Source organism: Netta rufina, assembly GCF_964035555.1.
Source record: "Netta rufina genome assembly, chromosome: 3".
NCBI classification, from domain to species: domain Eukaryota; kingdom Metazoa; phylum Chordata; class Aves; order Anseriformes; family Anatidae; genus Netta; species Netta rufina.
The window spans coordinates 86928423-86955695 of NC_140125.1; the positions used below are offsets into that span (position 1 = coordinate 86928423).

General features: G+C 39.9%; 1 protein-coding gene across 2 annotated transcripts in view; it reads left to right on the forward strand.

Moving 5' to 3' along the window:
• The window catches only part of PHIP (PHIP subunit of CUL4-Ring ligase complex), a 112167-nt gene that overhangs the window by 18519 nt on the left and 66375 nt on the right, over positions 1-27273 (forward strand). For both annotated transcript variants that reach the window (XM_084284556.1, XM_084284557.1), the window contains exons 7-15: positions 3445-3605; positions 15129-15350; positions 16004-16104; positions 21409-21479; positions 22274-22374; positions 22472-22512; positions 23630-23728; positions 25791-25944; positions 26841-26975. In XM_084284556.1, coding sequence (XP_084140682.1) covers positions 3445-3605; positions 15129-15350; positions 16004-16104; positions 21409-21479; positions 22274-22374; positions 22472-22512; positions 23630-23728; positions 25791-25944; positions 26841-26975 — 1085 coding nt within the window. The remainder of the gene's footprint in view (positions 1-3444; positions 3606-15128; positions 15351-16003; positions 16105-21408; positions 21480-22273; positions 22375-22471; positions 22513-23629; positions 23729-25790; positions 25945-26840; positions 26976-27273) is intronic.

A 27273-nucleotide genomic window follows, 5' to 3' on the forward strand; every position in this document is an offset into this window, starting at 1 on the left:
TTGATATATGAGAACCAAAATGTCAACTGGGACTAAGTAGTGGAGTGTTGTTCTGTGTCATGCACACAACTGATAACATCTGTGTTTGTTTTTTTCTCCTTCTTTTTAAAACAAAATCTTGTGCATGAGTAGTGGACAGACGCAAAGATAAGATAATTTTAATTCCCTTAGCTGGCCAGGCATTGGGTTGTAGCTTTTTCCATGCAGTGTCCAGTTCACGGGGAGATCCTAATAAGGAACGAGCAATCTGTTGTGTAGCTTTGTTCTTTCTTGCATCCAACCCTTCTTTCTTTTCTTGGTTGACTTGGTAGGGCCCAACCAGTGCTCTCTAACCAGCCTTGGATAAAGTTTGTGTCCCCCTTTCCTTGCTTGTTAGGTACTGTTTGTGGCAGCTGTTTAACTACTTAAACCTTATCACTCTTCCTGTGATTGAACCAACACCTTTGCTTATGCTGACCCCATTGTGTGAGGCCAGGCAGAACCTAAGCAAAGACTCAGAACTGCTCATAGGGATTAAACAAGAGAGTTGCAGGAGTAACCGCTGTACAGGAGTTCCTAAAATCACTTCCTCCCCCTCCCCCCCCCCCCCCCCAAATAAAGTTAAAATCAAGCTAAAATAGCTTAAAGACCACAGAAGGCCTGAAAGGTATTGAGGCCAGATCTGGGTATCTATCATGATGAAACCTAAGACTTATAATTAATACAAACGTATTATTATTAGCAATTGGTAGTCTTTCTCAGCTTGGTTCACACCAGAAAAAATCAGTTTTATTGTTTTGATGCACAAGATGCAGCTATTTTTTAATTTTTACCCGTACTCTAAAAGGAAAAAAAAAAAAAAAAAAAAGAGTACTTCCTTTGCTAACAAGGTCTGTGCTGGAGTTGTAAATGTTGGAATAAAACATGGGAACGCCTCAGAAATCAAGCTGGATCCCTTGGCTAAGAGAATGAGATTAAATATAATTAGAGTTAAATGGGAGGCTGTACTGAAGAACAATGATGGATGTGAGCATTTAGTTTAAAAAAAAATGTTGGAGGAGTCTTCTGAAAAATAGTATTTTAATGGACAGTGTCCAAACCTATGGGAAGTTGTCATGGTTTGTTTTTTTTTTTCTAAAAGCATGATCTTGGTTAAAAATTCTCTTCCCCATCGTCCATAGGTTCGTAATGATACTTTTTGCCTTATAAAGCCAATTTTTAAAACCCTTAAATTTATTTTTAAAGGGTAATGGGATTTTTATGTAGTTTTAATCTAAATTTTGTTCAAAGCCAGTGAGTAAGCTCCCAGTTTTCTCATTTCCCCTGTTGCTGTGTTGCTTCTGTTGTGTGCAGTAGGCTGCTTGTTACTAAACAAGGGATGCTTGAGTTCCCCAGAGATATGTGAACCAGTAGCAATTTTCCCATCACCACTTGACATCAACAAGAATATCAGCAGAAATACTGGCTTAGGCTATGTTAAATCTATTAAATTAATCTAAAAATCTACTAAATCTATTAAATTAAAAAAAAAATCAAAATTTGTCTGTATATTAAAAGTTAAATGCTTATATGAAGTTATTGGTTGCTTTCTCCTAAAGAGGCTGCTTACTTCTAAACTTACTGACAGAACATCTCAGCAAATTAACTTTTAGTTTAGCTTTTTGCTTTTATGAGAGCTATGGATTCATTTTTATATAATGTGCTAGAAGCTGATTTCCAAGCAACCTACTTACATTAAGAGCAAACAAAAAGGTAACTACTGAATAGGTTGAGATTGTGTAAGATCACTTTATTGTTGTGGCAAATACTTTTTCTTACTCTGTTTTATTGTGTGTGGTTGGTGTGTGTTTTATTTTTTCTTTTTACCATGGGATGATGTGTCAGAAGCAGAAACGATTTATCTTGTGACTGAACTAATCTGGGTTTCCTGCTGTTCTAAAGTAGACTGTCTGTTGGCAAGGAAAAGCTTTGTCATAAAGCAACTGCAGCTGCATCTTTTTCTTGTGTAGGGGGAGGGTGAAGATATTGCAGAGCCTTAAGGCAGTAGCAGCCCAGCGAGTCAGTGCCTCACCCCGCAGCTACGGATCCTGCTCCTTCACAAAGCGTCTTGAACTGGGAAGACTTCCTTGAATCCCTGGGCTACATATGCAGGAGCTGAAATGTTTCAGGGCTGTTCTCATGGCCTGAAGCCAGTGGGCTTGGCAGTTGTCCATACCACTAAGTGCTTTTGCTCCCGTGCAGAGTAGCTGCTATCCAGTTTGCATAATGAATGAAGTTTGACCTGTGCTGACTCATGAACCACTGTCTAGTTGGCCTGGGCCAAAACCGTGCAGTGCAAGAGGCTTGTAGCTCTTCACAGCTGATGCTAGCGAGAGTGTCATGCACTTCCAGCCCTGCACCCTGTCCCCGTTAGTTCACTAGCACACGCACTACTGTGGTGAAATGATGTGTAAAGAACTCTTAACTCTCATCTTAACCAGTGATGAGAGTAGCAACTACCTGTATTGACAGTGGTGAATCTTGTTTTTCATGTGTAGTGCTATGGATATTGCTGGGCATTAATTATTATTTTTATTTTATTTTGCTTTTCACATATTCAGAAGCAGGATATGTTTGCAAATTTTATCATAATTCTGTGGAATATAAAATATATTGCCACAGTTTCTTAGCTCTAATAACAATATGGGGAACTGTCTGACTAATGTGTATCCATGCATGCAAGCGCTACACTTTGCTGCTTTATCATTGCATGAGTAGCAGTTTAAAATTAATAACTCTGACCTTTATTTTCTTTCCATTTTGTTAGAACAAAGTAAATTCTTGCTCCTGGACTTTTTTAGCTTTTAAACTTGGATAAAAAAAATCCTAAACCCTTTAAACAAAGTTCCGTTAATCAAAATCAGGGTTTGCTAAATTTGTATCTGGTTTTGTTTGGTTGTATTTTTTGTTTTTTGGCCATAGCAGGCAGTAGTATTCTTCAAAACAAGAACTGATTTTATCTTGCAGAGGGTGGATAAATGTTTGATTATGCAGGTGTCTAAAAACAGGTTGCCCTGGAGAGGACTGGAATGTTTTCTGGTGTGCAGTTAATAGCTGTGGGGAAGCTTGTATGTATCTTAAATTCGAGGTGGTTTACTCCTCCATGGAAGCTGTCTTGGTCCTCCTGAATTTCTCACACTACGTATGAAGCAAGAAGCATACATTTAGGCACTTAGAAATGGAAGTTTGATGTATAATACCTTTGTGTTCTGCCTTGCACTTTACTACTTTTTTGCATGTATGTATCAGAGGCTACTTTTGTATTACATTTTCCCTTATTAAGGTAAAATGAGAGAATGACTGTAGTAAAGTGTTCATATGAGGTGTGGTCCAATGCTGAAATGAACTTTCACTTCTTTCATGACAGTGTTGTAGTTTATGAACACAATATAAATGTTGTTTATTTTCTTTCTTCTCATTTGGTAGTGGATACCTTGTTTTCGAGAAAACTAAATGGAAAATACAGACTTGAACGCCTTGTTCCAACTGCAGTCTATCAACATATGAAGATGCATAAACGAATTTTAGGACACTTATCTTCTGTATACTGTGTAACTTTTGATCGGACTGGCAGGAGAATATTTACTGTAAGTACAAATTTTCTATTGTATGATTTTTTTTGAAGTGCAGTTAGCATGTCATTTAACTGTTCCCAAAACCTAAATGTACTGATGTTGCATATTAAGAGCAGATGAATGCTTTACTGCTGTTGTTACTCTTGGATGCTTTTTAATGACCATGCTGGTTTGCATGTTAAAATAGTTTCAGCATACTAATGTATTGGGTGTACATGGCAAGGTTTTGGTAGCAGGGGGCTGCAGAGGTGGTTTCTATGAGAAGCACCCAGCAGGCTCCAAAGGGACCTGCCTCTGGCTAGAGCCAAGCCAGGAAGCGATGCTAGGTGGGCCTATGGGAGAGCAGATTGAAGAAAGGGAAAAAAAACTGTTGTGTGACAGCAGCTGGGAGAGACAGGAGTGAGAAAATGAGAGGGAAGCAGCCCTGCAGACCACAGGGTCGTTGCACAAGTGGGGCAGGCGGTGCTCCAGGCAGGCAGCAGCAGTTCCCCTGTGGCCTGTGGAGAGGCCCCTGGTGGAGCAGGCTGTCCCCCTGCACCCATGGGTCCCACATGGAGCAGATCTCCACGCTGCAGCCCCCCTGGGGGTGGAGGAGCCCCCGGTGGAGCAGGTGGATGTGGCCTGGAGGAGGCTGCGGCCCATGGAGAGCCCCCGCAGGAGCAGGCCCCGGGCCGGAGCTGCAGCCCGTGGAGAGGAGCCCACACAAGAGCAGGGGGTCTGGGGGGAGCTGCCACCCATGGGGGACCCGTGCTGGAGCAGTTTGCTCCTGGGGGATGGACCCCGTGGGACGGAGCCGTGTGGGAGCAGTGCTTGAGGAGCTGCTGCCTGTGGGCAGCCCCCGCAGGCTCAGCTGGGGAAGGACGGCATCCATGGGAGGGACCCCATGGGGAGCAGGGGCAGGGCGTGACCATGAAGGAGCACTGGGGACAGAGTGTAAGGGACTGACCGCAGCCCATCCCCCTGCACTGCTCTGGGAAAGGAGGTGGAAGAGGGTGGCTTTAGTTTGTTTTTAGTTTCTCACTGCTCTAGTCTGCTAGAGGTAGCCAATAAATTACATTAATCTCCATGTGCTGAGTCTGTTTTTTTCTCCCCCTCTTCCCTGGGGAGGGGGAGTGAGGGAGCGGTTGTGTTGGAGCTCAGCTGCCCAGCTGGGTAAAACCACCACAGCTAAATGTGACGGTGACTGCTGATCCATGCATTTTAGTCAGAAAACAAGTAAATTCCAGTAAAATTACCATGAGTAGACTTGTATTCTCTGGGAAGATACATAGCAAAAAAATGGACAACCACCACAAAATTTTAGAAGTCAGGGAGGACAATCAATATGTAATTAAAAAATGTTTTGACTTTTTTTCTGTATTTTTTAAAAAATTTAAAGCATGACAGTTAACAGTCTGGTGATGTACTTAATATTTGTATGGCATGCTGGTGGAAACCAGAAGCCTAGCATAGTGCGTTTCAACAGATGTTGGTTCACAAGGAATTGTAATCCGTGAGATACCAGAAACTGTTTTTAGTGCCAATATTCTCAGTTTTTGTAGCTATTTTCATTGTGTTGTTTTGGTGTCTTTTTTTTTTTTGCCTTTTTTTTGTTTGTTTTGGGTTTTGTTCTGTTTGTTTAAAAAACAAGGAGGGTGTCTGAAATCAGTACTGAAAGTGCATTTTTCCCAAATAAATGGGAATTATGAAAACAGATGGGTGCCAGTATAATTTGGATACCTTAGCAATAGTCAATTTTAATGAAGCAAAGGACCATATAAATGCATACCCCGTGTCAGTGTGGGCCACTTGAGCTGCATTTATTGCCTTCCCACAAGTACTGGATACTTCTGATGCCTTTGTGGTTTCAGGAGCTTGATTGTGTCCCTTCGAAGCTCGTGACAGTGAACTCCGACAATGCAGATGAAAGTACATTTCGGTTCTACGCTACGTCTTGCAGTCCTAACTGTTCAAATGCTTTCAGCACAGCCACAAATATAACTTGCCCTTTCGCCCACATACGTTTTACTTCCTGGTGTGGAAGGATGTGTGGTTGTAGGGACTGGGGCACTTCGAGAGTCATGAACAGGCTTCTCTTTATTTGTTCACTTGTTCACAGTAGAGATTTTCTTCATATTTCTTTAGCTTTCATTGACAAGCTAAGTCCCTCAACAGTCATAGGCATTAAATTCTTACCATCTCCTCTAGTTTGTGCGTGATTAACCTGTCAGGAGAAGGGTCTCTCCGATGTCATGGGCTTATTTTATACGTGACAAGGTAGAATGGGTTAGGGATTTTGTGTGCGAGTATAAAAATCCCCTACGCTCATCCTGTTCACCTCTAAAAAAAAACTTCTTCAAGGAAGCACCAGGAGAAGTGCATGAAAGTCCTTGTTAAGTCTTGTGATTCTTCATTTTTTCTGAATCCCATGTTCCTAAAATCTGTTGGCTTTGAGGGATGTCTGGTGGGAGGTGTCCCTGCCTATGGCAGGGTGGTTGGAATTAGATGGTCCTTAAGGTCCCTTCCAACCCAACCCATTCTGCGATTCTGTGAATTTACTAAACTTCCCTGAGTGCACCTGTAGGGAAGAGTAGAGTTGCACATTCCCTTGTGCTCTGCAGTGTGACTTAACAGTGGCTATAGAGGGACAATTCTCTGGACCGTAACAACAATTTATTTCCAAAATAAAAGTGGAAGAACCTGGAATAAAATAGAGGGGAGCAATATCGCTTCTGCAACCCTAGAGCTTTGCTGGCAGTCCTTTGCTGAGAGATAAACTGATGTCCTGGTATAATTGCCAGTAAAATTGCCCGAAAAAGGTCACAAGTTCACATCATGATTATTTCAATCCAGTGTCGAATAAACTGTCTGTAGAAGGTACTTGTAGCTGGTGAATTTTCATCTGGGGAGCTGGGGCAGAACTTCTTACCTCAGCATTGTCAGGTAAGGCCTGTGGGTGTTGTGTAGATGTTTAAGTGGTTGGTGACAAATGGAAAACCAAAGCGTTTTATTCTGCATTCAGTGAAATACAAGTTGAAGTTGATAGTGTGGTGTAGTCAATGGATAATCGGTGATGAACTGTCTTCTTTTAATTTCATTTTAATCTTTATGACAAAATGGGGACAAGTCTTCTTTTCAGCCTAGACCAATGCTGTTTCTTCAGTCTCCAGTGTAGTCAGTAGAACTGGGAATTTCTAATCAGAAGGAAGGCAGACTTCATTCTAGATGTCTGCTACCAGCATATAAATTTATATGTATCAATAGGGGATCATTTTTGCTCTGGTTTTACTCTAACCTAGAGCATTTAGTGTGACATTAGCTAGATAAAAGAGCTTGGTTTAGATTTATAATTGGGTGTAGAAGATGCATCATAACTATTTTCCTTCTGACCTCTGAAGGATTGAAAGCCTCTAAATTCAGGTTCTGTTTATGTGCTGCTTCAAATTAAAAGAAAGAAGTGATCTCAGCACATTTTCAAGTCACGCTGTTCTGAGAGATGTTATCTTTGCTAGGAAGAAGGTGCTCTTAGTTTGCCTGGAGGCAGTGAAAACAGGACATTATGCAGTTTTCCTACTAGCTAGTAGGTCATGCAGTGACTGGTTCTATTTACATTCTTCTAAAGATTTCACAAGAGATTTCTGAAGATCAGCCTCTAAGCTGTTTTTTTTTTTTTTTTTTTTTCCCTGAATATACAAAAATAATCCTAATATACAAACTGGGATGTCTTGGTAATTTCTATTTTTAAATTAACTGCAATGAAGACAACCTCTTTCCTTGCAAAGACACAACTGAAGGAACTACCAGCTGCCAGTGAAGAAAACCTAATTATTTCTGAGACTGTGTTTTGGATCTTTCGAAAAGCGTGACTTGCAGAACCCACGCATGGTAGTAGGGACAGGCATTTCTTCGTCTGGTTCTTGTACTACTTCGTCCTTCCTTGCAGTCAGAAAGTTGCCATCTTCTTTTCCGCCACCTTTATCTCCCTGTTGCCTCCGAGATACTCTTTCTAGGGAATAATAAACAAGGGTGTGTAATAACCCGTGGTTGGAAACTTTACACAGGCTGATTTGTTTGGATTTTGGCAGCCCACTGCAGCCCACAAGTTTGTGGAATGGTAGGAAAGCGATGAACCAGTTTTGCTCCATACCTTGGTAAGGCTGTCATCGCTTTTCTGCTGGTGCTGAACTTGTTCTAGCACTCACTTTTGACAAATGCTTTTAATAGGTGCACGATGTGTAGTAGTTGCAGACAAAACCTTGGAAATGTGAACTGCAGAGTAAGCCAATGCCCTCGCTGGTAGAACTGCAGCAGTATTTGAAGAGTTGTGAATTGTCCCATTCAGATCAGGCAGAATTTCACGGAGTTATTTCAGATCTAATATTACTGTTTGGCCAAGATGCTACAGAATTTACTACTTTAGACATTTTTCTTGCTTTCTTGCTTGCTGAGACAGTTTAATTTTCCTCTGTAATGGAGAGGTACAACACATGCCTCTGTAGCCAGCCTATAACTATGTAGGCTATACTATAGATAGGGAGAAGCCAAGTCTTTGCTTAGTTCAAGCTTTCCTTAGTTCAATGTGGTTAAATCGACTTCTGAGGTCTCCAGCTGTCAGCAGATCCTAGAACTAGCTGCTTATTTTTTTTTTTCCTTTGTTGCTGACTCTTTTACATCTTTAAGTTATCTATGCACAGATTGCTCTCCATCAATTACATTCTGCAAGCAGCTTTTTAGGGGTCTTGTAATGCGAGGTTTAGTTTATTGGGTGTCTTTCATTTATTTACTTATTTGCTTTGAACAATCTGTTCATCCAGTAGAATGGCTGCAAGCTGTAAGTGAGTAGCTGATTCATAATGTTGATCCTTACAACGTGAAAATTGCAGAAGCATGTTTTATATAATATATACAGTGCAGCAGAGAGTACTGTTTGTGCAGCTCGAAGAAAAATGGGGTAGTGGTTTGAGGCTTCTAGACTGTGATGCAAGTAATTAATGTTAATGGCTTGGCTCTGTTCTCATACGTTTATTGCTTTGTGTAAGAGATCAATCCACATGTGAACGATTTCCATCCCCACCCTCCTAGAGCACTGTAGAAATTCTAGGTTCCCCATTCCCTTCTTACACTCTCAGGTCTGTGTTTCAAGGGGTGAGGGCATTATTTGTCACCATGAGTTTCACACACCTGCCCACCCCAGCCCTTTATGTCTCCTCCGTTGATTTTTTTGGTGGTGACTGCGCTTCCCTCAAGAATATGCAAACTTGTTCATTCTTGAGATCTTACACAGTGAAAGCAGTAGAACAGGGTGAGCTCATAACGCATTTCAGATCATCCGTGCATTAAGTAGGTAACGTTTTTTGGCCAAATTTTAGTTAAACATTCGCAGACCCAGGGGTCTAGCAGAGAAAACTACTTGAAATAAAATAAGTGGTAAAAGTATGTTTCACTATCTGTGTTAAGTGCTCTTGTCATTTGCAAGACTTTCACTAATCAGTAATTGAAAAGAACAATGTAAATGTTTGAAGAACATTTAAAACGAAGATATTGGTGCATTAATGACTCTAACTTCTGGAGGCATGGGAATGTTAAATAAATGATTGAGCTTGACGGAGAGTGTGAAACTTTTTAAATTTTAGCTACAGAAGTGCAACCTTGAATCTAGGAAAACAGGAACAGTTACGGAACCTCATTAGTTGAGTAGTATTGGGAAAAAATCACCTATTTGCTTTATAGACTGCTTATATGTTTGTTTTGAAGAAACAAAGGGATTAAAACAATCTGCTTAAAGCTTAACAGGCAGAGCTTAAAGCAAAAATGGTGCCCTTTTTTCTCTTAACTCTGCTTATAAAGCTTTAAACAGCAAGTTTGCTAGTTCTGTTGTAATCCCCTGTTAACTTGTTCATTTGAATTGATTTGAAAATGTGAATTACAGAGCTTGTTTTTTTTTTTTTTCTTTAGTTTTTCATTCTCTTTAGCATTCTCAGCAACTTAAAGGGAATAAATCAGGTGATAAATGAAATTAGCCTGAATCAAGGTATTCAGGATGAGTGAAATCTGGAGCCTTTTCAAAAGCGTTAAATGCTCACAACTGTAAATGCAGTTAAACAACTACAAATGAAATTAAGAGACACCTGAGTCTTCTTTCTCCTTGTAGAAGTTCTGAGCACCTTACTGGGGGATCCCAAATTCCATCTATAAACTGAAAACTTCCTGAAAGTGATTTACTTTTTTTCCATACAGGTATTTGAGCTGAACTCAGTGTGGCAATAAAGGGATAAACAGAGTAGCTTCTTACTAGAACAACGTTATTAAGGGTTTTGGTAATGTCGAACTATCTCAAGAATACTTTTAATCCACAATGCGTGGCTTTCTGAGAGGTAAACTCTTCTAAGTTACTGAGCTTCAAGAAGGAATTGAACACAGGTTGTTATGGTGTACAGTATGCAGGCAGAGGGGGGATGGAGACATCCATCCCAGATCTTGTGTCTGGCCTTGTTCTCTGCCTCGGCTGTAGAGCCTTTGGTCTGCTTCCTTGTCTAAGCCAACAGTTTTCTCCTAAAAGACCCAATGAGATGAACCCCAGCATTTGGGAGGAGGGGATTAATGTGATATTGATGTTTCCCTTGCATAGGATTCACTACTGCACGTCCCTTGTTCCTAGAGTTTCCCTCTTGTGTCTTTAGAAAAGCCATCTCGGAAAGCAGCATCTCATTGCATAAGACTCTTCCTGTGAACCAGGGGGCAATTGTTTTTAGATTAAGGTAGCAGTTATCAGAAACATGTTTCTGTATACCATCCTCTTTCTGAGGAAGGTGGAAAGAATGGTGAGTAGTCAGTGGGTATACAGACTGTGCTTTTAGAAATCTGGGCTCTCGCTTGTGGTTGTGTTCCTCTGTCTTTGCGTTGGAGTTTGCACCTCTTTTCACTGTTGGTAGTACTGAGCAATAACTGGCATGATTTCCACGTGGGTCTTAGTAATTCTTTGTTATGGAGGGCAGAGATTCAGAAGTAAGATTACATTTGTGCATCTTGGACTCCGGCTGGGAATTCCTAAAGACTACCTTGTGAAGGTGGCAGAAATTAGCAGCTGAGATCTCATACCTGTTCTAACAGCGACGTGAACGTGCCCTTTGCACATCTCCTTCCTGTGGTCTGGAATGCCATAGGGTATCCTTGGAGATTGGGAGGAAAGCCAACTACAAGAAAACTCTGTGCATTCAGCTTTTTATGGAGTGTGGTGGTTTTCAGTATCTCTGAAGCTGCAGTGACTGTCAGCCAAATACTTGTTGCTAAAGGATAAAATGCCCAAATCCTGAGGATGAATTACGGTGCTTTCTCACTTACTTTGGGAGCAGTATGGGGCCAAAACTGTCACCGCATCAAATTATTGAGAGTGATACAGTTTTGTCAGGTTTCCAGCAGCTTCATTCATACTGTTATTTGGGTTACTAGGGAAAGTACAGGAAGCATGAATCTCTTAAGGACAATATATAAGGTCATTTTACAACTTAGGTATTACTATAAATCTTGTCATCTGCGTGATCAAGGAGTAATGACTTTAACAAAGAGTAATGGTTTTAAACTAAAAGAGGGTAGATTTAGAATTAGGCCTAAGGAATACTTTACTCAGGGATGGTGATGGCACAGGTTGCCCAGAGCAGCTGTGGATGCCCCATCCCTGGGGGTGTTCAAGGCCAGGCTGGATGGGGCTTTGGGCAACCTGGGCTGGTGGGAGGTGTCCCTGCCCATGGCAGGGGGGTGGAACTGGATGGTTTTAAGGCCCCCTCCAACCCAAAGCATTCAGTGATCTCTAGTTACCACAGGAACAATTGCTTCCTTGCAGATGAGATCATGTTTTCACTATTGAAACGCGTGAAGAGAGGTTAAGTTATCAAAGTCAAGCAGTAAACTTCATCCCTTCATATCTGTCACACTCTGGCAAAGGAGAAATAAAAGACTTATCACAAGCCAGGAAAGAGAGGTGGGGAGAGCACAGAGAGCCAGGAGCAATGGGTTGTTGCTGGCATAGTTTGAAAACAGAGAGTAGCATGCTTTATGAGAGGATGAGTTTCTTTTTGTTACCTGATGAATAGGAGAGGTCTTGGTCCCAAGCTGAATCTGTGTAACTTGAGCAGGAAAACACAAGTGCAGGATTCCTTTCTGGTGGAGAGGGAGCATTTAGAGTTGTTTGCAATTATTTTGAAGCCCCGAGATTTTATTTATGGTAGAATGGAGATAGCCATCAAAGCAACCCTGTGAGGTGGGGGGACTGATGCTGCTGGCTCTGATCATACAAATAAGAACTGCTCGGGGATGTGAAGGTTGGGGGGGCAGTCGTGACAGAAGTGACCATCAGATGATGGAGTTTGTGATTCTACAAAGAAGAGAACAAGGCAAAAAGCAGGCTCACAACCCTGGGCTTCAGAAGAGCAGGTTTGGTCCTGTTCAGGGACATACTTGGAGGAGTCCCATGGTTATGGTCCTGGAGAGAAGGGGTCCAGGAGAGCTGGTTGATTTTTGAGGATCATTCCTGTCCTGATGTGCAGGAGGACAAGCAGAGGTGGCAGGAGGCCTGCATAGCTGAGCGAGGAGCTCCTGACAAAATCCAAACATAAAAAGGAAGGGTGCAAGAGGCAGTAGCAGGGACAGGTGGGTTGAGAGGAATACAGAGCTGCTCTCTGATCACTGAGCAGTGGAGGTAGGAAAGCCGAAGACAGACAGGAGTTGAATCTGGCAAGGGATGCTGTCGTGGTTTAACCCAGCAGGCAGCTAGGCACCACACAGCTGTCTGCTCGCTCCCCCCTGGTGGGAACTGGGAAAAGGTCAAAACTTGTGGGTCGAGGGAGAGACAGTTTAATAGGACAGAAAAGGAAGGGAAAATAATAATAGTAATAAAAAAAGCATATACAAAACAAATGATGCGCAACACAATTGCTCACCACTCGCTGACAGATGCCCAGCCCGTCCCCAGGCAGTGGCAGCTCCCCTCTCACCAGCCCCTCTCCAGTTTTATTGCTGAGCACAACACCACCAGGTGTGGGCCATCCTTTTGGCCAGCCTGGGCCCCCTGCCCTGGCCGTGTCCCCTCCAGCTCCTGGTGCAGCCCCAGCCTCCTCACGGGCAGGACAGCAGCAGGAGCAGGAAAGGCCTTGACTGCTCTGCCACAACTAAAACATCAGTGAGTTATCAGCATTATTTTTCTCCTAAATCCAACACATGTTTACCATGCCAGCTACTAGGAAGAAAATTAACCCTATATCAGCTGAAACCAGAACAGATGTGAAGAGCAGCAAGAAGGGCTTCTTCAATATATCAGCAGCAAAAAGAACAGGGAAAATGTGGGCTTGCTACCTACTATAATGAAACGACTTAAGTTGGTGGATGAAGGCCAGTAGTGTGGATATTGCTTGTCCTGACTAGAGCAAGGCTTTCAGCACTGTCATGACATCCTTACTGACAAACAGGTGAAGTACAGGCTTGGTAAGTTGACAGTGAGATTGACCAAAAATGGCCTGAACTGCCTGGTTTGAAGGGTCATTATCGGTGACATGAAGTCTGGCTGGAGACCAGTCACTAGCGGTGCACGTTCAGAGGGACCTCAGGTGCTGGAGAAACAGTCTAGCAGGAACTTTGTGAAGTTTCACCAAGGGTAATGCCAAATGCTGCCGCTGGGGAGGAATAACCCTGTGCAGATGCTGGGGCCTGATGAGCTGGAAAGCGGCATTGATGGAAAGATCCTGGGAATGCTGAGAGAGAAGAAGTTGGATATAGGCCAGCAATGTGCCCCTGAGGGCACTCAGCCCGGATGATGTCTGGACTGTTTGGTCTGGTTCTGGGTCCTGCAGCACAAGAAGGGCATGGACATGCTGGAGAGAGTCCAGGGAAGGGCTGAGAGGATGGTGGAGGCATTGGAGCATCTGACATAGAAGGAGAAGCTGAGAGAGCTGTGATTTCTTAGCCTTGTGAAGAGAAGGCTTGCAGGGATCTTATCTGCATGTGTGAAGATGTGATGTGAGAGAGTCTTCATCTCTCTCATCCTGCTCAAAAAGAAATGGGAGCCAGACTCCTCTCATGAGGGGGTTGTGACAGGACAAGAGGCAATTAGCACAAACTAAGTGTATACCAAAAACAAGTAGGGCAGGGGTACGGGAGGAGTTGTCCTGCCCACATCTCTGCGTTCATGGGTGCGCCTGCTGAAGAGCTGGGAAGAAAGAAATGTCATTCCCATAAGAAAGTCATGCCCATCTGGGGAAAAGTAGAGGCATGGCAGATGGTAAATCAAAATTACCTATTAAGACAGTCCAGAAATGCAGTCAATGTTTAAGTTATCTTGATTTCACATGTCTGGAGTTCCCTGCAAAGCATTCTGCAGGATTAACATGCCACTAATGGTCCAAAGCAACCTTTTTGCTTTGGAGAGAAGTCAGAGAAAAAAGACCTGTGAAGAGTATCCCTATAGAAAAATGCCCCCTCTCAGTATGCTTAAGTACAATCAGCTTTCTTTTTACTCTTTGGAAAACTGTGGCTATTGTTGTATCCCTGTGTGTAAAGAGATACGTTGTCTTGTCTACATTGATGTAAACAATGTAGGAAGAGAGAAACTATTGTGAATAACTCTGAGTCAGAAACAACTTCTTGCTCACTAAACAAAAAGCAACCCCGAGGAAGTTGGCTGGTTTGCTGGCTGTTGGTACAAACGCAAATGGAGGTGTCATTCTTAGGTAACTGCAAGGACGCTGTTCCCTGCCTTCTCCCATTTGAAAACTTGGTGGCTGTTCTCTGTGCTTTGGATACCTTTCTTAGAAATGCAGACAACAGTATCGCCCTGCCTTCCCACTTCTTCAAAAAACGAACAAACAAAATACAAAACAGCAGGCAGGCTAGATAAACTTGCACAGATGCACTGTTGGTAGGCAGAAGAGCTAAAACCCAGGTGAAATTGTATGACGTGTTATAACTTGCTGCAGCATCTGTGCGTGGCCATTAGTAGATTGGTGCTCTGGGTGCTAAACCCAATGCCCATCTTCGTATTTGTTCTGAACCTGAACAAATAACCAAAACCTATACAGGAGTGGCTGCCTTCAAAGCTCACAGGTGGTTTGAATCAGTCATTCTGGAACGGTGTCACTGTTCAGTCAGTGTCTGTGAAATTGGTATCATGCTAAATGAAAAACACGGTAGCAATTCATAATTCATTTTCACGTTTAATATCCATTTGCATTCAGTGTACTGCAACTGTTTCCTTCTTCAGTTTGTGCTGGAGTTTTGAAAAGAAGTGTCGTGTCTTGCTGAGGAGGTTAAATCCACCTTGCTATGAGATCTGTTGTTTGTGTCACGAATGCATGATTTGTATCTGCTGTTGAGAATTAATGTGATCTAGTGTTGTGTTTTGACTGCAGAGTGGAAAACTATTCAAAAGCAGTTAGAAGGCAGTAAAAGAATGAAAAAAAATAATCCTGTGTGCTGCTAATCGTGTTGTTCAGTTCTTTGTCTTTGTGAACTGTAACACTGAAACAACCAATGGTACGATTGAAATGATTTATTTCTACTTACTTCCAGGGATCAGATGATTGCCTTGTAAAAATCTGGGCAACAGATGATGGGAGGTTGCTGGCTACCCTGAGAGGGCATGCAGCTGAAATATCTGATATGGCAGTGAACTACGAAAACACCATGATAGCTGCTGGGAGCTGTGATAAAATGATCAGAGTTTGGTGCCTTCGAACTTGTGCACCCTTAGCAGTTCTGCAGGGCCACAGCGCGTCTATAACGTCATTGCAGGTAGGTGTTTGCTTCGCAAAGTCACCTAAGCAATAACACGCACCACTTGTCTGGAAAAGAAACCACTTGGGAATGTTCAATACAATGAAAATGCGTATTTGGCAACTACGCTGTGAAGGGAGAAGGAATTTTCATGGTGCGCACTGCAAAATGGCAGGTTTATTGTCACAATATCTGACCCTTGAAAAATGCCAGGCATAGTGCTTGTTCAAAACAAAAATTGCGTGATGCATGGGGACAGTTCTGTTGTGAAATAAGGTTTCTTTGCACACCATGATTCTGACTTACGGGTACATTGACTAAAACTCAAGTCAGTGTTGAGTATGGTTTGCTTTGTTTCTGTTTAGAGTTGCATGCTATTGCAGTTTGGGTTGTGGGGAGGGAGAACCCAAAGTTCTTTGGCAAGTAACCCAGAAAGGTTGTTCTGAAGATAGAAAGTTACTCCGAAAAGCATTGTGTTATTGTGCTATTTATTGCAGTTTACTGTGTTCTTTTTTTTTTTCTTCAGTATGGTTTGATACTTTTTTTTTTTTTCATTTTATTTTATTTTATGTCTTGTTTAAATGAGAAGCCAATGACTTGAGGAACTTCTTAGCATGTCTGGGACGGATTAACAGACCTTCTCTTTTTTCTTCCCCCGTTTCCCCTCCCAGTTCTCTCCACTATGCAGTGGCTCAAAGCGATACTTATCTTCAACCGGGGCAGATGGAACAATATGCTTTTGGCTGTGGGATGCTGGCACCCTTAAAATAAAGTTAGTTGCTATTTTATTTCTTGTTATTACTTTGTAATCAAGAATGACCTACTAACCTTGGAGAAAAAACTTGTCACTGGTTGGTTTGCTGTCTGCAATTGTTGGATATGATCTGTTTCTGTGGGTACCTGTAACTTACTTGTCTTTTAAGGACTAAGTTGATAACATAAGCAACCACCGAGCTTTTTTGTTCAGGGAAACAAATCAATATATACCCATTCTTTTCTCTAACTATTAACCAGGTCAAAAAAAAAAAAAAAAGGTGAAATTTTTGTAACGTGATGTCAAAGTTGGCTTTTTTTGTTCTATTCTCATCTCTCAATCCCACATGAAATGAAAATGGTGTTGACAAATTGTGCTACAAGATGATTGCAACTGATATTCGAAAATCCAAATTTTGGTGGGAGAAGGTAATATTCTAGCAAGAAATCAGGATGGGATTATTTTTGGTTTGTTCTTTTCTCATCTCTAAATCCTTTCTTAGTTGCTCTTTTACTGTTGCATGGTAGGAAGGAGTACTCGTGGGCAGTTGTGTATCAGTGGATGAAGTTGAGTCTGAAGCTTCTGTTTTCAAAGTATAAGATATGAAAAATGTTGCCAGGACCCTCAAATGGAGTTAGTTTTCTATTAAAGATAACTTCTTCAATGGCTTTCAAGTGCTTTTTGCTCCTTCTTAATTGTGAAATATCTGGAACCTAAAATTGGAAATAGACCTTTTAATAATCACTGATAATTCAGTTTTGAGGAAGAGATCTCTTCCCTTTTCCTAACGAGAGAATAGTGGAATTAATGAGACTTAAATGGGTTATACTACACGAGCTGGGAGATGAATCATGGAGTTGGATGGAAGTTGTCTGGAGGTAAAACTTGGGAAGTGAGCAAGCTGGTGTCAGTTGTTGCAGAGGATTCTCAGCTATTTCCTACCCATGGTGAAATGTAAATGTAGAATGCAAAATTTAAGTGAGATGCACTGGCAAATATTAAAAGAAGAAAGTGGTTTTTTTTTTTCAGTAATGCTTTCATGTGTAAATAGTCGCAGTGCAGTGGCACAGAGAAAACAGATGAGTTGAGGTGTCCCTTGCAGAATGGAAAGGAAGGAGCCTGGTGCCCCAAGCCGTGCCAGTGACTCATGTTGTGTAACGACAGGGCAGAGTAAGCTTTGAGACTGGAGTTTGTACCGTGCTCAACTTCTGTTCTGGAGTAATTTGCATGTTGAGTTTAAGACAGAGCGACCCTACGTCTCTTCAGTCTGGAAGAAGAGTGCGTGAAGATGAGACCTGTATAGTTAGGAGTGCCTTGAGGAGGTTGTACAACGACCAGTTGCTTGTTGGCTCTTCCTGTGCTAGAGGGTACCAAGTGAGAGCTGCCAATTCCAAGTCAGGAGCAGGTGGTTCTTACTAAAACATGCAGCTAAGCCGTGAAACTCCTTGCCACAGAATATTATGCACACTGAAAACTTGTATGAAGATGGTGAAAGGTATACTTTTTCTGCTCTTACACATTCAGTTTTGGCTACACTTGGAAGCAGGATACTGCTCTTAGATCTTTGTTCTAATTTAGTCGAGCTGTTACGTATTTGAAGCAATCAATGCTTTCTCATCAAAGCCAAAGCATATGGTAAGTCTAAATAAGAAACAGGCATGTCTGTTGGGACGGAAACGTAATTGATGTCACTTAAGATATTGAATTAGTTGGACATTCATAAAAGTCTTAATGTAGCTCTTCTTAAGCTTGTTAGTTACAGGAAGTTTTACTTAATTTGCTAAACTGTAACCTTTTCTAACTGTGATTCCCCACTCCAGTAAATCCTATGAAGTGACACTGTGAAACTGAGAATCCAGCCTAATTTTTCACAAGGAGGCTGCGTCGTATGGGCACAGGGTCTCAGTAATGGGTGTGGATTGGTGTGGTTTTAAGTGAGGTGATTGCTCTTCCTCACACCTCTAGATCTGGATCTGCTTCCAGAACTGTGGAAATGGGGCAGATTCCCTCCACATCCACTCAGTGATGTGCTGGGGGAAAATGAGGGGTAGCAATATAAGAGCATCAAAGGAAAGAGAGATTCCTGTCAGTCTTATTCATAAGACCCATTGTAATTTTATTATTTTTTTTTTCTAAGTGTCCTATCCCAGTTATGTCTTTCCATTTTTTTTTTTCCTCTGCAAATGTTTATTTGTTTCACTCTTGGATTGCAGAAAACCTTGTGTTCATATTTGCCAGCAGATCTGTTGCAGTATTAATAGTATCTCTGAAATTAGAGGCTTCCCATGCTGGTCTCCCAGTTTTTGGATAACCTCATTAATTGAGGCCTGTTAAGTATTTGTTTTACACATATGGCCTAGACGGGAGATGCTTGGCTCTGTTTTAATAAACTGCAGAAGGAGACTTTACAGTAGATTTTGTGCCACAGGGTGAAACACAGGCATGGCAAGACTGACCACAGAATTCTCAGTGTTGTTCAGAAGAGAGGGATCAACTCTGTTACTATATGCTTCTGTGACGATGACAGTGAAGAAGATTCAAATGCTAGAGCCTCCTGTGTGCTCCTGTGCTTTCAGTGAAGAGCTCTCTGACCAGGCAGTTATCGTGTATGCCCAAAAGCTGCAACAATCCAGTCAGGTTGATTTGGTTTCTAAGTAGAGGAACAGTAGGGCTGTTGTTCCTGTAGATAAAGAAGACAAAGGAAAGGTCCAAAGCAGGTGGAAAAATAATTTAGAAATAAGGTAATTAGGACCTTCCCTCACGTTTAGGCGCTGTTACTATTCTGGATCAGGGCAGAAAACACAAGGGTTGCATGCTGTTTCAGTTGACAGTGTGGAGAAGAGAGAAAATCATCCTTGGGTCATCAGGAACTGATGGATAATTTGCCTCAGGTCTGAGGGAGAATTTTTACAACTGGTCACTGTGCAAAAGCTAAATCAGTTGCACTAAAAGTATTTGCATATGTATTTGTGCTGAGAAAGATGCTGAGTTTTCTTGTTATTTCTTCTGCCACCTATTTGAATCGCAAGCTTCCAGTGTTAGTCTGTTGTTGGCAGACCACGCCAACAAGGCAGCAGAGCTGTCTCGCAGATTTGGGTAGAGGAACAACTTATACTGCTTTTTAGCTGCTCTTAATTTTCTTCCCATAATTTTAAAAAGAGGAAAAAAAAAAAAGGAATAAAACATGCTGATGATTTTGACATTCCTCTTTTGGACAAGAAGACGTTAATTCCTTATGTCTTTGGGGTGGTAGCATACTTCACATCTGCTTTCTTATGCAGAAGGCACTTCACGTTGAAGGGGCTTCTCGTGCATTAGGATTCAGGTGTGCCAGTCCATGTTTGTTGGCTTTTAAGCCAAGACTCGAATCGGAGGGCTTGCCTTGCACATGTTTTTCCTGGAGAAATCTTACTTAAGCCACTGCATGTCCAGAGTGAGGTTACTCTGTAGGGTTTGGGTTATGCAGCCATTCCTGCACTAGGACAGCATTTTGAAGGTGAACTTGAGAGATGTTTCCATGGGTGAGTGTTTCCCTTAGTTGAGGCACACGGTGTACATTGCTTTTTTGTCTGTGCAGGCTCTGGTCTGATTGTAGCCTCTCATCTTGGGAGGAAAATGGTTTACCAGGGCCTTGCTGGACCTCTCTGTGAAATGTTTGTGAAGGTGTCTTAATATGTTCCAGCCACTTACACGATTGGATTGAGAATGCTTGTTAAAGCAAAATGATTAACTTGGTTTCTGTATGTTTCAAGAAATTGTCCTTCAGCCACCTTCCTTACTTCCCCACATTACTGATTGTCCAGTTTATCTTGTAAAGATCACGGTCTGTTGTAGTGTAAAAGAATGCCATAATCTTGTCTCCTAATGCCTTAAATAACACACATTAGAGAGACATAAGTTGGAGAATTTAACGTGATAATCCAAACTAGAACATAAGTGCATACTTGCTCTGTTTTGCAGCTGTCCTAACTCCAAAGGCAGAGTTCACAAACCCCAGTGGAAGAAAACAGCAGCCTATTTATCTATTTACACTTGCTCCGTATTATGTAAGCTGCATATCGAATCATCTGATAGTTCTTTTTAAGTTAGTATCTCAGTTAAGAAGGGTTTGAACTGTTTTGTGTAATAGCTCTGTGTTGTTTAGTGTACCTTGTAACATCCCCCACTGAAAGTCTTTGCAAGGAGCTATCTGAAAAGTCCTGAAGGAAGATTGACAGAAACAACCTGTATTGAATGGACAATTCGGAGAAAGATTTCTTAACTGCTATTGCCAGTGTGGTTTTTATGCTGTTTTGTATATAGGCACCAGTAAGGTGTCATGCTTACTACTTTCTTTGAGATAGCAATAGCTGATAGGTGGAGAAAGGTCTCTTACTCATCTGCCTGCAGCTGAAAAAAAAAAAAAAAGCCATTTTGCTTCTAAAAGTGAAAAAATTGGATGTCATGAATATGCATTCTTTTATGTTAAAACAGATCTTTAGCGATGACACTTGTGGGTGTAATGCTGCTGTTCTCTAGTAAGTTTATTCTTTGAGGACTAAGGATTGCAGATGGTATACTATGCAAGACCACCTACTGAGCTGGGGTTGCTGCAGTACGTGAGCAGAACTGAAGTAATGATTGAAGGACTAGATCCTTGGTTTGTTTTTTACACACACACACTCTCAAAGTGCCAAATCGTGAAGCTTTAGTTCTGCTTCCACATCAGGTACTGAACTGCCTAAATGGAAGCAGAGTGCATAAAGAAAATTTTCTTTAAAACTTCTAGCCATAGTCCTAATTTTCTGTGGGGGCTATTGGAAACCAACAAACAATACATGCTTTCTGAAGAAACGGGTGTATTCTAATGCTGTGAAATACTTCAAATTTATTTAAATTTCTTTTGTATCCTTTTCTACAAAGAGCACCAACCTCAGTTTCTCTCTTGTAGTCAAAGCAGCCATGTTTTGCAGGAGAAAACCAGAGCTCTGATACACACAGTGGTTTAAAACAACCTCCTGGGTACCTGGCTCTGGTGTCTTCTCATCTGCTTTACAGGTGACTTAAATGAAAGTGTTTTGTATAGCCATATTTGAGGGGAGAGGGACATGGGATTTAAATTCGCAATACAGCTCTCCTTTATACATAGATTGTTTGGTCTGTCTGTATGTCTTAGTTTCCTAAAGATCAGATCATGAAGCATAGTCGCAGTAAATTGTTTGTAGATGGGCAGCCATCTGTTCCGTCATATTTAATTTTGTCCTTCTGTGCTTTATTTCTAACATACTGACTTGTTTTTTGAAACTGTATTAGGAAATTATTTAACTATTTCTTTATTTTTAGTCCAAGGCCAACAAAATTTACGGAACGCCCTCGGCCTGGAGTCCAAATGATCTGTTCTTCTTTTAGTGCTGGTAAAAGACTATTTTATATATACACGTATATATCTTTGTCTCAATGTAAGAAATCATTTAGAGAGTAAAATGAATTATAATGCAGTTACTGTAGCATATTTCTTCTTAAAAAGATGGAATTGAGTTAAAATGGTTATTGGAAAAAAACACCAATTAATGATTAATATTCATAATCTGTGCATTAACTCTTGGTGATATGGAAATTCTTGAAAACAATTGAACATAAAATAAGTCTCTTGTGTCTGCAGTTCCTTTAAAACGTGACATTTTTCCTCAGAGTGATTCTGAAAGTTAGCTTTATCTGAGATAGGATTATAGAGGTTTTATTAAGAAGGTGCTAATTAACAGGTTCTCACACTCTGAATTTCATTCATACTTAGAGTTGACAGTTGGTAAAGAACACAACACAAACAATTAGATACAATACCAAACTGACAGAATAGTATTTTCAGAACGTACTAGGGCTCTGTTTCCATTCAGTTTTCTTTAAGATTGAGCCCCACTAAGAGCTTAGTCACAAACAAATTACTTCAGTTAGCTAATTTTCAGGTACGTCTCTGGATACACATTTGTCTGACAACAAATGTGAGCTAATTCAACTCCAGTTCAACTCTTGAGTTTCTCAACCTTGTTGTTTTTACTTAAAGGTCAGTTACAGACACAAATGAAATGAGATACAGCTGTAAATTTAAGGGAATAACTTTAAATATTTAATGTTACAGATATTTGAAAGTACTGTAATAACATTAGATTGCCCGTTTTTCTGACGACTTATCTGTGTTTGCTTTTCTCAGGTGGAATGTTTTTGGCCACTGGAAGTACAGATCACATCATTAGGGTTTATTTCTTTGGATCAGGTCAGCCAGAGAAGATATCAGAGTTGGAGTTTCATACTGTAAATACTTTATTAAATTACACATGTATTTGATTAAAAGGAAGATTTGGATAATTTAGAATTGCTTTTGATTTTTTTATTTTTATTTTTTATATAGGACAAAGTTGACAGCATTCAGTTCTCTAATAGTAGTAGCAGGTAAGCAAACAATTTATTTCTTCATACCTTTTTTTTTTTTGACCTTGTGGAGATTTGTAAATATCAGTTTCTAAAAAATTGCTTTCTGTTTTGAGGTTCATGCAATAGTTATCTATAATCATTGTATTCTCACTAGTTGTTTTTACTCCCTCTTCAGTTTTACCATTGTCTTCATTGCAATGAATGATTAAAATATTCTGAATTTGCTAAAATTAAGGAGTATAGAAATACTTTAACTTTTTTATTAAATGTGTATATGTATTCATAAGTAAAATAACTATACGTTTAGATATGTTTAAATGTTTAAACCTCTTCTCAGTTAAGTGACTCCTGGATAAAGAGAAACCTGTTAAACAAAACACAGTTACATAGTTGTTTGGCTTTTTTAATACTCTACTGAAGTTCTAGATGTTGGATGTGAAGGATGCTAAAGAAAATAGTTCTATTTATTATTAAATTTCTGACATTTCATTTAAATGATGTTCTAACATACACTTTTATTGCAATACAGTTAGTTGCAAACCAGGCTTAATTGTGTTCCGTCCACCTCTTTCTCCTCCTTCTGACCCTGTACTCCAAAAAAAAGGGGGAAGAAAAAGTTGAGGGAGAAGCTCAAGCTTGTTTGCAACTATTCAGAGACCCTTGTTACACAATTAATGAGGAATAGATTTAGTTTGTTTTAAATCAAGTCTCTACGTCAGCTTGCGGCTCTCCTTGCACTTCAGCAATTTTTAGGTCTTAAATCCCATTAGTAGCTTTACGTGGAGTGATAGGGGCAGGCTGTTAGTTAGAATGCTCGTTGGGCTGCTGTGTCCCCATGGCAGAGCACTGTGATAACTAAGCCAGGTGCACCATGGATCAAAATACAGCTAGTTTGGAAGGGGCTCATATTAGAGAAGCAGATTTCACCTTTTGCAAACCCTTACATTTTTAGTGGTACACGAAGTGTTTTTTCACCTCAGGCCAGTAGTACAGCATTCTGACATTGTTTGCACTCCTTATACGTCAACTTAATTTTTAGAATTCTGAATTCTCTAGTTTCTATCCCTTTTTACAAGGGTCTTTTCTGTACAGACCTGCCGTTGATCTCAGTGTAACTCTTTTTCCCTTTTGTTAGATTTGTGAGTGGAAGCCGTGATGGAACAGCACGAATCTGGCAATTTAAACGAAGGGAGTGGAAAAGCATTTTGTTGGATATGGCTACTCGCCCAGCAGGGTAAGTAATATAGAACGTTTTGCTATCAGATAGATACTTGAAGTCCATTGATATTGTTTGCTGGCTGACTTTTTAAAGAAAAAAACACAAATGATTATGGATTAAATCTACAATATGCTTGTCTAGCTCTTGAAGTCCAATGAAAGCAAATATTTGACTATATATTCAGCTGTGGAAACTAGTTTGTCCAGATAGTAGCTCCACTAGTTCTTTGGTTTGAGTAAAGGAGTAAAAGATATACAAACCACGTTAAAGGTCAAATTTATGCTTTTTATGTAGGTGTTTGTTTCTGGATCAGGAAAACCAGATTAGATCTTTTACTGAGATTTCTTGCATTCTGGTAATATTTAAAAGTTATTGTGAAATCTGTGTACCCAGAGAAGGAGTTTTGGGCTCTTTTATACCACATGCCAGAGCAAATAAGTCACTTGCTATGTAATGGGTTCTCAATAATCTGAGAATTTGCAAGGCTTTGTGTAGGTATAGAAAACTTACGTACACCAGACCAAATAATGAAAAAGGCTTGAAGATGGAGAAAAACTTCGTAGGGATTGTGGTTTAGACCTTCTTATTTTGGCATGGAGGAAATGTTTTCCAACAGATGGTCATTAGAAAGTTTTATAATGGTTTAATGAGTACACCTTTTCCCTTCACTGATCATGTTGACTAGTTTAAAGAAGGATATTTAATACAAAAAAAAAAAAAGACATAAGGAGTAAGCCTATGGAAAGACATCTGACAGATCAAGAGAGGCATGGAAGAGAGGACTAAATAAGCTATATAGTTTAGTTGGAAGTTTGGTTCAGAAAGTATCTTGTTCTAAGCAAGTGCAACAAAACATGAATATAAAGCTGTTGGATGACAATCTATAGTGCATTGGCACCCTGAAAACAAAGACTGAGCTACTTTTTCTTGAAAATGTGGCCTGTAAAAAATCATCATTTTAACTGATCCTGGAGAAAAAGCAATGGCTTGTTTTTAAACTGTTGTCACAAATGATGAACTTATTTGAGAAACTGAACTGCTTGTTTCAGCTAAGCACCTGTACTTGAATTCTGTTTATTTCCTTTTGATTGCTGTGTAAAGGACAGTTCCAAATTTGATCTTTTCTTCATAAGTACTATTTATCAAAGAAAATGAAATTGGTGCACTTAGAGAAAAGAAAGAATTCAAGATTTCTTTTCTGATAGCAGAAAAGAAAGAGAAAAAAGAAAGAATTCAGCCTCCTCTAGACCACTGCAATGGTCTAGAAAGTAATCTGTCTACAACTACATCTTATACTTTTGAGCTGTACAGTACATATAGATATATAACGTATTACAGCGCATACATATGGAAGATCCTATATTTTTGTCCACTTTGTTGGTGATACTATGTTATTGTTAGACTTAGTTGATGTTTTTACAGAAGAATAGGAGAGAATTCAAGGGCAATACATTTTTAAAACACATGGCCAAAAAAAAGTAATTTTGGGGGTATTCCAATAGATTATATTACAGGTAGCTGGTGTTTCATTTTTATAGGGATAAAAATAAAATACAGTCAAGATTAAGCATAATTATTACAGATAGTAAAATGGTGTAAGGGTAATGATACAGTACTGAATATGGCCTGAGAATTTTAATTAATGTAAAAGCATGAGAATACTTATTTCTGTACTTATAACTGCTTAATACAGGTATTCTACAGGCCAAATTACTGTACACTGATTGACGAGGCTGGATTTCCGTTCTTCACATAACACAACAGATACTATGGATTTTAATCTTAATTGGGTTATATTATGTATCATAGAGCATTTTCTTGGAAAAAAACGGATCAACATAGTCTTTGAAATATTGAGAAGACTCTATAGTCATTGTTTAAGAATCTGTAGTGCTTTTCTGATTGTATATGTTAAAAAATTGGAAAACGTCTTTTATTTCTCCAGGTTCTTGAAGAAATAATGCTGTTTATCGTAATAATAAAGTAAAATACAGAAGTAGTATCAGTTGTTATGGACATAAGAATGTTTTTAGCAAGCTAGAATTGCTTTGAAGCTCTTTTTGCTCTTTTATTTTAGACAAAATCCACAAGGAGTTGAAGACAAAATCACAAAACTGAAAGTGACCATGGTGGCATGGGACCGCCATGACAACTCTGTTATAACCGCAGTCAATAACATGACACTGAAAGTCTGGAATTCTTTCACTGGCCAACTCATTCATATTCTCATGGTAAGGTGCTCCACCTTCATTTATCAATCTGGAATGCAGAATTTATATATACGTCATCAAAATTCTTCCTTAAACATTTTTTCTACCTGAAAGCCACCTTAATTAATGTATTTAGATAATTGAAATGTAATTGAGGTATTTCTCAGCTGCTTTCTAGAAAATAAAGCTTTGAAGTGCAAATCACCATTATTGTTTGAGATGTCTGAAACTAATTTTGGACTTTTTTTCTTTCCTAAAATGCTATCTTGGAAGGAGAGAAGGAAACAATTGTTACTTTTGACTTTTTTAGCGTGACAAATGTTTGAAATACAGTTAATGGATAAAGTTGCCCTGTTTAAACACAGAGCCTTGTTACTGCAACCTCATCATTTTATGGGTACTGAAAAGCAGTCTTTTAGAGAGAATGAATCAAACATTAGTTTTTACTAATGTCTGATACCTTTTTTTTTTTTAGTTGTAAAAATAGTTAGCTGTAGGTAACTAGGAATGGAAATATTTCAAGTAAAGCTTAAAATTAGTGTTAATTCTGGAGATGCAGTTCTCTTAGTTGTACTTAATTATTTCATAGCTCTAAATTAAATTTTTAACTGCTAACATGCCTAAACAAATAGAAATCTGCCCAGCATTAAGATCAAAAATGTCAAATGAAATGATGAAAGTTGTGGGACAAACTTGTTACGAAGTTGTTATACTTGACGTACTTATTATGAAGCTAAAATTGCAACTGGATAGAGAAGAGTATAATGCAGATTGAAAAAAATATATAGTCTAAGTAGTTGTTATGTGCTGGACACTTTCACACGTGAACATTGCAGTTGTCAGTGTTATCATTTTGAATTCCTGCCTAAGTATTTGAGATAATTCGCTTGTTCTTCTTGCTGTATCCTTAATTTCAGGGCCATGAAGATGAAGTGTTTGTACTTGAACCTCATCCGTTTGATCCAAGAGTTCTCTTCTCTGCTGGACATGATGGAAATGTCATAGTTTGGGATTTGGCAAGAGGGGTCAAAATCCGGTCTTACTTCAACATGGTAATTATTGTGCTTTATGCAGATACGCCAAGGCAACCTTTCTAAACTTTTTGCTTTTAGTACTTTCTAATGTAGGCCATCTTGAAGCATGCATTTGTAATACAGGGCGAGGTCCTGCATCCAGTGAAGTCAAGAGAAATTCCTATTCAGTTTAATGGGGCAAATATCAAATCTGTAAAATGTAAAAAGTTGCTTCTTTGGCTGTATTTCATAGTCATCTTTCTATATGCTTCATCCATGTGAAGTTGGAGTGCTAGGTTACATTGTCAGAGATCATGCATAAGAGACAAGGTGACAG